General features: G+C 38.3%; 1 protein-coding gene across 2 annotated transcripts in view; it reads right to left on the reverse strand.

Annotated features, from left to right (window-relative positions):
- Nucleotides 1-13,324, reverse strand: part of RYK (receptor like tyrosine kinase) — a 92,753-nt gene that overhangs the window by 60,123 nt on the left and 19,306 nt on the right. For both annotated transcript variants that reach the window (XM_023187859.1, XM_023187858.1), the window contains exon 2: nucleotides 2,655-2,776. In XM_023187859.1, coding sequence (XP_023043627.1) covers nucleotides 2,655-2,776 — 122 coding nt within the window. The remainder of the gene's footprint in view (nucleotides 1-2,654; nucleotides 2,777-13,324) is intronic.

The following is a 13,324-nucleotide window of genomic DNA, read 5'->3' on the forward strand; positions in this document are numbered from 1 at the left end:
ATTCCTTCTACAACAGCCTTACTGAATATTCAGTTATCCAGCGTAGGTCTGACCTCTTCCAGTGAGAGGAAACACACTACCCTCACCACCGCACAGGCTGAAATACAAAACTAGTTTCACAAACAGATGCAAAAAGTAGAGGTTGAAAGGGTGATGAGGAACGAGATTTTGTTAAAAGATAGTTTCAAATTATCTCCCCACAAATTACTCACTAATTATAAAGGGAAAAACTCGACGGGAAAAATCTGGTGAGGAGAGTATTCGGACTTACCACCACCAGTCACGGGACAAATTGGCACCTTGTGCACTGGGAAGGACAGCACCTTTGTGGTATCACTGCCAAAGAGATATTCCTGAATCTAATCATGAGGAAACCTCAGACAACGCAAACTGAGGGGCATTCTACAAAATAACTGGCCTGTATGTTTAAAAAATGTTAAGGTCAAAAAACATAAAGAAAGGCTACAGAACTGTTCCAGACTGATAGGGAACTAAGAGACATCAACTAGTAAAAATTAGCTATGAAGAACATTGTTGTGATAATTGATAAAATGTGACTACTGTAGATTAGATAATAACTTAATAATGTCAAATTTCCTGGTTTTGATCATTGTACTTTGGTCGTATAAAGAATGCCCTTTTTCTTAGAAAATACACACTGACATATGGGGAGCGGGAGGGAGAGGGAGATTGGAAGGCAAACAAGTATACTTAAAATGTTGGTATTAGGAAATGAAGATCAAAAATAAGCACTTATTCACTGGTACATCTGGCAGTATCTTTCAAAGTTTTAAACACGCACATGCATTGGCTAGCCATTTCACTTCTTAGCAGTAATTTACTATTCAGAAATAAGGCCATAAGTGCACAAAAACTTCTGAACAAATATGTTCTTAACATATTTATATAAATACACACACATATATATGTACATATACACACAGAGGGATACACATTAACACATTTTTTTTCTGTATTTCTATATTCATCAAAAGCAAAGGTTGAAAAATTTTTAAATAAAAGAAATAGCAAAGGTAGAAAAATCAATAAAAGATGAACTACCAATTGTTTTCATCATCCCATTACCTAGATTTTGCCTACAAAATGAAATGAGGGAAACTATGTAACAGTAAAGGGAAGTATTGTTTGAAATAATAAAATGCTATTAAAAATCCATATGTCCCATCAATGAGGTACTTTACAGAAAGCAATATAGCATACATCCGTACAATATCATATTATAAAACCACTAAAGAGAATGAGTGAGAGAAAAATAAAGATGCCTAGATAAGTTATTCTGTAGGGGAAAAAGTACTATACAACATACACGTCTAAAAATCCCTTTTTTGTTTAAAAAGGGAAAAAAAGGGGACCTTGAAGAAGTTATACCAAACTATAAACAATTACTTCTGAATATAGAACTACAAAGTCTTAACAGTTCTTTTTCTTTTTTTTGAGATGGAGTCTCACTCTGCCGCCCAGGCGGGAGTGCAGTGGTGCAATCTCAGCTCACTGCAACCTCCACCTACCAGGTTCAAGCGATTCTCCTGCCTCAGCCTCTTGAGTAGCTGGGAATACAGGTGTGTGCCACCACACCCGGCTAATTTTCATATTTTTAGTAAAGACGGGATTTCACCATGTTGGCCAGGATGGTCTCGATCTCCTGACCTCGTGATCCACCTGTCTCGATCTCCCAAAGTGCTGAGATTACAGGCATGAGCCACCATGCCAGGCCTAGTCTTAGAGTTCTTAAAACATTTTTGTAATATTTGAATTTTCCCAAAATCATTTGTTGTTTTCTAAGTAGAAAAAAATGAAGATTTAAAAAAATCTATATTAAAGTGGCCAATTTAAATAACTTGCAGCAAATATCATGACAGACACTATTCTATAGTACTTTTAAAAAAAAAACTCTATAATAGGTATTCTTATTTATAGTAGCAAGACTATTTTTATTTCCTAAATAAAATCCTATTCAAAAGCCTATATACAAAGTTGATAAAAGAAACCGAAGTTGGTTGGGTATAGGAGGCACCTCCAGGCTCAGTCTCCGACTCTCTGACTTAGGAGAAAACTTACTATGTTTGAGGGACCCAGGCAGTCAGAGCAAATGTGAAGAATTCAGCAACAAGTAGCCCAGGCAAGAGATTCTTAAGTGATCGGATTTAGCCCTTAGGAGTAAAGAAGCCTCACCACAGGACACATGGGTGACTGCATCTGCTGTACCTTTCTTAAACCGTTTCTCCATGAGTGGGAGAACTGTATCCATTCTGTCCAACATGTCTAAAAGGCCTGTCTTACCAATCCCCACCCCTACACCCGTATCATTTCACCACAGCAGCAATGTCATTATTGGGTCCAATTTCACCCTTTTCAAGCTAGGTCTGGATCTCTGTTTGAAGAGCCTAAAAGGATGTAAGTGTTGTGTCATATGCTAATCAATTAAATGACAGCCACTTTTGTATTAAAGGATTCGAGAAATTTTAGAGGAATAGGCCAAGTATTTGAAATATAAATCTGAAAAGACTCAGTACTACTATATCGCATCACCGGCCGACCCTTCAGTACAGATGGCAGCCCAGTCCTCAAACACAGCCCTTGCCTCTGTGGCTGGGTGACCCTGTCATGATGTCTGTGGTTAGTCACTCTCTTACCTTGGACTTCGCATGCCAGGTGAAGTGCAGGAAATTTGTCTCACTGGGTACTAACAGATTAAAGGATAGAGCGTAGTGACTAATAAGGTCATTTCTCACATAATAAAGTTCTGCATCAAGACCTAGAAAAAAATGGGAAAAAAATAATTAAACATTTAAAATACCCTCAAAATCATCCCTATCGGTATTTCAAATACAAATAATAGAGTGAAGATAATATTGATAAGCAAATGAACATCACAAATGGCCCTCCCATGGGCTGCCTTATGAAGCAAGAAAGACACACGGTTTTATCATCACCAAGAAAGATGAAGAAATTGAGACCTGAAACAATTAAGCAGTTATCCAGCCGAAAACAGGGGTGCTAGAACTACAACTCTGGCAGCCACTCTGTCTTCCGAGGGCCAGTGTGATGCTCTTTCTTCTGGACACAGTGCTTCTTAGAATAACAGCTACAAAGAAATGCCCGTTCTCCCACAAAATTTATGTAGACTTAGGAAGGGAGATTCAAAATGAAAGGGAGAAAGGCGCCTCAGATAAAACGTAAGCCCGAGCCAAGCCTCAAGTCCCCAGCCAGAGATGACCTCTGCTTCCTCTGACAACACAAGGTCCTTGCTGTTCTGATAGCATTTACCATGGTACACACTTGCACCAGGTGTCTTGCAGGCACATGCTGTCTTCCCCACCAAGACTACAAAGGGAAGAACACTATGTTTTTCACGGTATCTGCAGGACACAGCTCTCTGCACAAAACATAAATACTTGTTAACCAAGAGGTTAGTACTACAGACAAAACAAAAATAAATGAAGAGCCTGGAATGCCAGAGAAGTGACTCCCAAGTTTCACTCACTCCCATACCACCTTCTCAACCAGGGCACATGCAATCTCCCAAACATATCAGGCTCTCAATTTTGTCACACCCTTTTATCCTACCTGTATTTAATATTTTTATTTAAAACTCATTTAATTTGTTAAAATAAAAATTTGTAAGGCAAAATTTAAACACTACTTTTCAGTGGCAAATCAACAGTTACTGTTTAAAAAAAAAAAAGTTATCCAAAAACAAAAGAAAAACAAAACAAATGTACTAAATTCTAGCTCAATTCTGGTGCCTACCAAGAAGGCAGTGAGCTCGAGCCTAGCTCATTGTTTATAAAAAGGGAGGAGGGAGGTATAATCAAGCATTTGAGAAATGTAAAAAAAAAAAAAAAAAACCTCACACGGAGGATTTCCCAAGGAACTGAAAGACTAAAAGCAGGGAGTAACTTTCTCTTGAATTGATTTACTGTTATTTAAAGTTCTATCCAGGTGTCCCTCTAGTAATACATGACATATATATTCCACAAGTTAGAGGGGGAAAGATACTGAGGACAACAGCCAAAATGCAAATTTCACATTTACTGAGCCGGCACTATGGGGTCTGAAACCTCACAGTATGCAGAGAGGTCAAGATGGAGATCTCATACCTCCTAAGAATAGAGACCTAGAAACAAATCACTCTGCTACAGGTATTTATCCTGTAAAATTCGTTTTCTCGTTTCTGAACTAGATGTAATAAAATCATTAATGCAGAAATGAAATTTAAGGCATGCTACATAGGGGGAAGCTGCTGCACTTGTAGGGTCCAGCCCTACAGGGCCTGTGGTTTTTCTCCTTGTGTGTGGAGACCAGAGATCATAGAAATAAAGACACAAGACAAAGAGATAGAAAAAAAGACAGCTGGGCCCGGGGGACCACTACCACAAAGATGCGGAGACCGGTAGTGGCCCTGAATGCCTGGCTGTGCTGTTATTTATTGTACACAAGGCAAGGGGGCAGGGTAAGGAGTGTGAGTCATCTCCAGTGATAAGTAAGGTCACGTGAATCATGTGTCCAACGAACAGGGGGCCCCTCCCTATTTGGTAGCTTAGGTGGAGACAGAGAGGGGCCAGCTTACATCATTATTTCTTCTATGCATTTGTCGGAGAGATCAAAGATTTTAATACTTTCACTAATTCTGCTTCTGCTACTGCTACCTAGAAGGCAGAGCCAGGTGTACAGGGTGGAACATGAAAGTGGACTGAGAGCATGACCGCTGAAGCATAGCATCGCAGGGAGACATTTAGGTCTCCAGATGGCTGCAGGTGGGCCTGAGTGATGTCAGGCCTTCCACAAGAGGTGGTGGAGGAGAGGCTTCTCTAACTCCCCCGGGAAAAGGGAGACTCCCTTTCTTGGTCTGCTAAGTAACCGGTGCCTTCCCAGGCACTGGCGCTACCACAAGACCAAGGTCTGCTAAGTAATGGGTGCCTTCCCAGGCACTGGCGCTACCACAAGACCAAGGTCTGCTAAGTAACAGCGCCTTCCCAGGCACTGGTGTTACCGCTAGACCAAGGAGTCCTCTAGTGGCCCTATCCGGGCATGACAGAGGGCTCACACTTATATCTTCTAGTCACTTCTCACCATGTCCCCTGAGCTTCTATCTCTGTATGGCCTGGTTTTTCCTAGGTTATAATTGTAGAAGACAGATTATTATAATATTGGAATAAAGAGTAATGCTACAAACTAATGATTAATAATATTCGTATGTAATCATATCTATATTCTATTTCTAGTATAACTATTCTTGTTCCATATATTTTCTTTATTATACTGGAACAGCTTGTGCCTTCAGTCTCTTGCCCCAGTACCTGGGTGGCTTGCCACCCACAGCACTAGCTGGGTAGTACTGCTTTTATTTATCCTACAAAAGATATTGAAAGCAGAGAGAGAAATGTAGACCCTTCTGCAAAAGCCTCTCCCTGCTGGCAGGAGTGTTAGCAAATATCCAGGAATGGAGGATTGGTGGTGTTGGAGAAAGGCGTTAGAGGAAAAATTGTAAATAATTTAAATTTGCCTTTTTTCTTAAGTCTGGGTCTTACTCTAGTCTAGATAGGTGCTGTTTACTTAGAAATATATGTCAGATAAATAAAAAGAAGAAAGTTACACCAGGCAGTACTGACATGAGATGAACCAGAACTCAAGTTGAAAGGATTTCATAATAAATGTATTAACATAAAATGTTAATGAGTTTTGTTCATATTAATAAAAAACACAAGAAGATACAGTAGTACAACTGAAAAAAAAGGGCTTCAAATATAGAAAGTAAAAACCAACAGGACAAAAAGGCAAAAAGAAATACACAAATCCACAATCACAAATGGAAACTAACATCCTCTCAGAAATCAAAAGATCAGAACAGTTAGGCATAGTGTTACACCTGTAATCCCAGCTCTTTGGGAGGCTGAAGCAAGAGGATCAGTTGAGGCTGGAAGTTCGAGACCAGCCCGGGCAACACAGCAACAACCCATCTCTATAAAAAACTTTTTAAAAATTAGCTGGGAGTGGTGGTGTACACCTGTAGTACTAACAACTCAGGAGGCGTGAGGATGGCTTGAGCTCAGGAATTTGAGGTTACCGTGAGCTATGATCACACCACTGCACTCCCGTCTGTGTAACACAAGACCCTCTCTCTTTAAAAAATAAGATCAAAACAGATACAAATTGAGTGTGGACATAGATGATCTGAACATATAATTATGAGACATGAAAAAGTAAGGGGGGATTAATTATGAATTAGAACACATGCATTTAAATTTTTTTTAAATATAAAAACAGATTCAAACCAAAATCATACAGGCTACATTCCTTGATCAAACACCATATGATAAAGATATTAACTATAAGGATGAAACCAAAACAGTATTATTTGAAAAGATTAATAAAATAGTTAAACACTTCACAAGACTGATCAAGGAAAAAAGAGAAAAAACACCAAACACAAATTACCAATACTAGTAATGAAAATGAAATATTACTAAAAATCCTATAGGTGCTAAAAAGATAAAAAGATTAGTATAAACAACTTTGACAATAAAATAAACAAATTAGATGAAACAGAAGAACCCTTTAAAAACATAATTTACCAAACTAAAAGAAATAAAAATTTCAAACAATTAAAAACCTATCCCAAAAGAAAGCTCCAGGTCCAGATGGCTTCACTAGTGAATTCTATCAAACATTTAAGGAAGACACCACACCAATCTTACATAAACTCCGTCAGAAAATAGTTGAAGAGAATACTTCCTAAGTCATCTGATGAGGCCAGCAGCATCATCTTGATACAAACTTACTAAAACATTATGAGAAAAGAAAATTACAGAACAACATCCCTTATGAACGTAGTAAAACATTCTCCACAAAACATTAGCAAATTCAATACAAGAATACATAAAAGGATTAACACATCATGACCAAGTATACATGAAAGGTTAACCTTTTAAAAATTGGTATAATTTACCACATTAACAAAATAAAAACTCGTATCATCTCAATAGATAGAGAAAAAGCATTTGACAACATTCAAAGCCTGTTAATGATAAAAACTGTCAACAAACTAGGAACAGACAGAAACTTTCTCAGTTTGGTAAAGAACATCAAAAAAAACCCTAGAGCTAATATCATACTCAGTGGTGAATTATTAAATCCTTATTCCTAAGATCAGAAACAAGGCAAAGATGTCCACTTCCACAACTTCTATTCAAGCTTGTACTGGAGGTCCTAGCCAATGTATTAAGACATTAAAAGCACAAGGATGAAGTAAAACTGTCATTGTTCACAGATGACATAATGATATGTAGAGAAAGCACTATGAAATCTACTAAAATACTATTAAAACCAACTAGTGAATTTAGCAAGGTCTCCGAATACAAAGCCAATACTTTAAAATCAATTGTATTTCTATATTAGCAACAACTAAAAAATAAAACTTAAAAAGTCAATACTGTAACATTAAAAAATACCAGGGACCTAGGAATAACTCTAAGGCTATGTAAGATCTCTACACTGAAAACTGTAAAACATGGCTAAGGAAAATTAGAGAAGGCCTTAAAAAGTGGAAAGCCATACTGTACAATTCTCCTTAGATAAGCCTCAATACTGTTAAGATGTCAAGTCTCACATATTGACCTGCAGATTCAAAGTATCTTAATCAAAATCTCAAGAGATTTTTTGAAAAAATTAATCACAAAATTTACATGCCAACAACAATCTTGAAAATGAAAATGCCTTGGAAGAGGAACCAAAGCAATTTAATTTTAATATTTTCAACAAGAGATGTAAAGCAACTAGATGCATAAATATACAGAAAAAAAAATCTTAAAATGAAAATTAAAACCACAATGAGATACCACCTCATTCTAGTTAGGATGGCTATTACACTGCTGGTAGGATTATAAACTAGTACACCATTACGAAAAAGACTTCGGAGGTCCTTTTTTTTTTTAAGACGAGTCTCGCTCTGTCGCCCAGGCTGGAGTGTAGTGGTGCGATCTCAGCTCACTGCAAGCTCCGCCTCCCGGGTTCATGCCATTCTCCCGCCTCAGCCTCCCGAGTAGCTGGGACTACAGGTGCCCACCACCATGCCCAGCTACTTTTGTTTTTGTATTTTTAGTAGAGACGGGGTTTCACCGTGTTAGCTGGGATGGTCTCAAATCTCCTGACCTCATGATCCACCCACCTCAGCCTCCCAAAGTGCTGGGATTACAGGCGTGAGCCACTGTGCCCGGCCTGACTTCGGAGGTTCTTTAAAAAATTAAAATTAATTCAAGATGGATTAAAGACTTAAATGTAAGACCTAAAACCATAAAAACCCTAGAAGTAAACCTAGGCAATACCATTCAGGACATAGGCATGGGCAAGGACTTCATGACTAAAACACCAAAAACAATGGCAACAACAGCCAAAATAGACAAATGGGATCTAATTAAACTAAAGAGCTTCTGCATGGCAAAAGAAACTACCATCAGAGTGAACAGGCAACCTACAGAATGGGAGAAAATTTTTGCAATCTACCCATTTGACTAAGGGCTAATATCCAGAATCTACAAAGAACTTAAACAAATTTACAAGAAAAAAACAACCCATCAAAAAGTGGGCAAAGGATATGAACAGATACTTCTCAAAAGAAGATATTTATGCAGCCAACAGACACATGAACAAATGCTCATCAACACTGGTCATCAGAGAAATGCAAATCAAAACCACAATGAGATACCATCTTATACCAGTTAGAATGGCGATCATTAAAAAGTCAGGAAACAACAGATGTTGGAGAGGATGTAGAGAAATAGGAATGCTATCACACTCTTGGTGGGAGTATAAACTAGTTCAACCATTGTGGAAGACAGTGTGACGATTCCTCAAGGATCTAGAGCTAGAAATACTATTTGACCCAGCCATCCTATTACTGGGTATACACCCGAAGTAATATAAATCATGCTACTATAAAGACACATGCACACGTATGTTTACTGTGGCACTATTCACAATAGCAAAGACTTGGAACCAACCAAATGTCCATCAATGATAGACTGGATTAAGAAAATGTGGCACATATATACCATGGAATACTAGGCAGCCATAAAAAAGGATGAGTTCATGTCCTTTCCAGGGACGTGGATGAAAATGGAAACCATCATTCTCAGCAAACTATCACAAGGACAGAAAACTAAACAATGCATGTTCTCACTCATAGGTGGGAATTGAACAATGAGAACACTTGGACACAGGGTGGGGAACATTATGCACCAGGGCCTGTCGTGGGGTGGGGGACGGGGGGAAGGGATAGCATTGGGAGAAATACCTAATGTAAACGATGGGTTGGTGGATGCAGCTGGCCAGCAGGGCACATATATACCTATGTAACAAGCCTGCATGTTGTGCGCATGTATCCTAGAACTTAAAGTATATATAAAAAAAAGAAAAAAAAAAAAAAAGTAGGCCAGGTATGATGGCTCAGGCCAGTAATCCCAATGTGTGGGAGGCCGGGACCAGAGGATCACTTAGGCCGTTCAGAAGTATGAGACCAGTCTGCGCAACATTAGCAAAACACTGTCTCTACAAAAAATGTTTACAATTAGCCAAGCATGGTGGCGTATGCCTGTAGTCCTCACTACTTGGGTGGCTGAGATCGGAGGTTGGCTTGAGCCCAGGAGTTCAAGGCGGCAATGAGCTATGATTGTGTCACTGTACTCCAGCCTGGAAGACAGAACAAGACTGTGTAGGGGGAAAACAACAACAACAACTACCCTATGATCCAGCAATCGCACTACTGTGTATACATCAAAAGAAAATGAAATTAGTATGTCAAAGAGGTATCTGCATTCCCATGTTTATTGTAGCACTATTTACAATAGCCACGATATAAGATCAACCTAACTGTCCAGCAAGGAATGAATGAAGAAAATATGGTAAATGTACACAATGTAATATTATTCAACTTTTTAAAAAATTGGACATTCTGTCATTTGCTACAACATGAATGAACCTGGAAGACATCATGTTAACTGAAATAAGCCAGACACAGAAAGACAAATACTGCATGATATCACTCACATGTGGAATCTTTTTTTAAAAAAAAAAAGTTAGTATCATAGGAATAGAGCAGAGTAATTATTACCAGAGACTGAGGAGGGGAGGGGAAAGTGGAGGATGGGGAAAGGTTGGTCAGTGGGTACAAACTTACAGTTAGATAAGAGGAATGAATTCTGATGTTCTAACACACAGTAGAGTGACTAGTTAACAATAAAACACGGTATATCACAAAATAGCTAGAATAGAGGCTTTTCAAGTTTATTATCACAAAGACATGATAAATGTATGACGTGATGAATACACTAACTACCCTGATTGGATCATTATACAGCAGAGATATGTATCAAAACACCAAACTGTACCCTATAAATATGTACAATTATAATGTGTAAATAAAAATTTTAAAAATAAATGTTTAAAAAACTCTTCCTAGGGTTATAAAAAAAACAAAAAAACAAAAAAAAACCTTGACCCCTATCTTACATATCATACAAAACCCAATCTAAGATATAAACCTAAATGTAAAAACCAGAACTATAAAGCTTCTAGAAGAAAACGTAGGATAGAAGAGGCCATGTCTGCCAGAGCGGAGCGCTCTCTCTCTGGGGCCCTGTTGTTCTTGCTCTCTGACTCCCTCGCCCTCTCTCTTTTTCTTCTTCTCCCTCTGCCTCGCACTCTCTCTATTGCTTGCTCGCTCGCTCTCTTTTTCTCTCTCTTTTTCTCTCTCTCTCTCTTTCTCCCATCCCTTTCTGTCTTTCCTTCCCTCTCTCCCTTGCTCCCCTTCGGGCTGAGAAAAAAAATATGTAGGATAGAAAAATCTTCACAACCTGGGGTAAGCAAAGATTTCCTGGACAGGTGACCCACAACATAAAGCAACCAGAAAATACTGAAATTTATCAAAATTTAAAAACTTATCAAAATTTAAAAATTATAAAAATTAAAAACTGATTCATCAAAATTAACAACTTCTGTCCCTCAAAAAACATTAAGAAAATGAAATTAAAGTCACAAACTAGGAGAAAATATTCACAACACATATATCTAAGAAAGAACTTGTCTGGGGGAAGGGAGAGATGTTGGTTAAATTTTAATGATTTGCTTCTAGAATATATAAAGAACCAAAACTTTTTTAACCAAATTAGATAAAATGGACAGAAGATGTGAGCAGACATTTCATAATTATATACATACCCAATAAGCATATGAAGACGTGCTAAACATCTTTAGTCATCAGAGAACTACAAACGAACACCACAATGAGAGCCACTAGCACCCAAGAAAATAACACTGAACATTGTCAAGGAGGTGGGATAACTATTATACAACTCTTACACATTGCTAAGAGTGTAAAAAACTTTCAACTACTTTGGAAAACACAGTTTCTTATAAAGTTAAACATACACCTCTTCTATGATCCAAGAATTCCGTTTCTGAGTAATCATCCAAAAGAAAAGAAAACATATGTCCACAAAAAGACTTATGCACAAACATTCATATCCCTCCCTCCAACGTTTTTATTTTTGAGACGGAGTCTCATTCCGTTGCCCAGGCAGGATCTCAGCTCACTTCAACCTCTGCCTCCCAAGTTCAAGCGATTCTCCTGCTTCAGCCTCTGGAGCAGCTGGGATTACGGGCACCTGCCACCACGTCTGGCTAATTTTTGTAGTTTTAGTAGAAACGTGGTTTCACTACATTGGCCAGGCTGGTCTCCTGACCTCAAGTGATCCATCTGCCTCGGCCTCCCAAAGTGCTGGGATTACAGGTGTGAGCCACCATGCCTGGCCATGTTCACAGCCCTTTTAGCCACAATAGCCAAAATTGGAAACAACACAAACGTTCATCAACAGATGAACAGATAACCAACTGTGGCATATATATAAATGGAATGCTAATCAGCAATGAAACTAGACTTGGTAACAATAGGGATGAATTTCATAGACTGTATGAGTGAAAGAAACTACACAAGAAAGTATATACTAGTATTTCTACTTATGTAAAGTTATAGAATAGGCAAAAGTAATTTATGGTGACAAAAATCAGATCAATGGTTACCCTGGAAAGGGGAGTGGAAGGGAAACTGTTGAATTGATTACAAAGAGGCATTATGGAATTTCTGTGGTGATGGAAATGTCCTATATCTTGGTTGGAGTGATAGTTACTAGGGGTATGCATTTTTCAAAACTCAACCAGCAGGACATTTAAAATCTGTGTATTTCATTATACGTAGTTTACCTAAATTTTTTAAAAGATGGAAAAAGATGGAAAACTCAACGGTTTTTACCTCTCTGCTTATCTCAAGAAGCTTGCAAAATCATAGCATAGTACTTGTACTAACATAAAAAATTTTAGAAAAAATTAATCTTAAGTGATCACCAACTTCCATATTTAAACTTCAAAACACCTCTCCCAGGAAAATAAAGAACTCTGTTACTAATAAATAACAATTTATTGTTATTACTGGTAATAATAACAAAAAATAATAAGTTTTCCAGACACAGATCAAAGTATCAAGAGCATCTAGGAGTTCTGTAAATTCAACTCCATGTTAAGCTAGATAAAAAGGACCTGTAAGCAGCCAGACAAGAAAAAAAAAAAAAATGCAGGCACGTCCTTAAGTCATACATGCAGTCATTTGATAATTCATGGTTTTGTTCTACTAGAAATTTTATCTTATCTGTCAAGTAGACTGATGGATAGAACCAATTTCTTCCCAGCCTCCTGGGAACATCTGTTCTCCCCAATTTCCTCAAGGTCTCTCTAGTTCTACCAGCCTAAACAGAAACTACCAACTTCAACAGAAACTATGCCTCCTAAGTAGAGAATATTCTTTTTCAACATATCAGAGCAACTTCACAACATTTCAACTGAAGACAGGGCAAAGACTGCAGTCAGCCAACTTTCTCAGGCTTCTAAAACCTAGTTGGACTTCAACTTGTGCTGGTAGGCTTAGCACCCTGGCTGTCCACCCCTTATCCCCCTTCAGTGATCTGCTTCTATACTGTCACCCATTAACACCACTCTGACTTCCACCAACCTCCTTATCCTTCTGAAGTACAACTTCCCCCTGGCCCTGTGGAGCCCAAAGGGCCCATTCTCTTACCCTCAGTGGACAATGCCCTGGATCACCATGGCCACTCAGATGACTGAAGTCATGCTTGAGCATCCTTACCAAAAGTTCTGTTTCTTTAGAATCATGCCATCAAACTATGCCACCCTCTATCCTTCTCAGTATCTCAGCTACCTCATTCACTGAGGATTCTGGGACCAGTTTATACAAGTT

The sequence above is a fragment of the Piliocolobus tephrosceles genome, chromosome 2, assembly GCF_002776525.5.
Source record: "Piliocolobus tephrosceles isolate RC106 chromosome 2, ASM277652v3, whole genome shotgun sequence".
Classification (NCBI taxonomy): Eukaryota; Metazoa; Chordata; class Mammalia; order Primates; family Cercopithecidae; genus Piliocolobus; species Piliocolobus tephrosceles.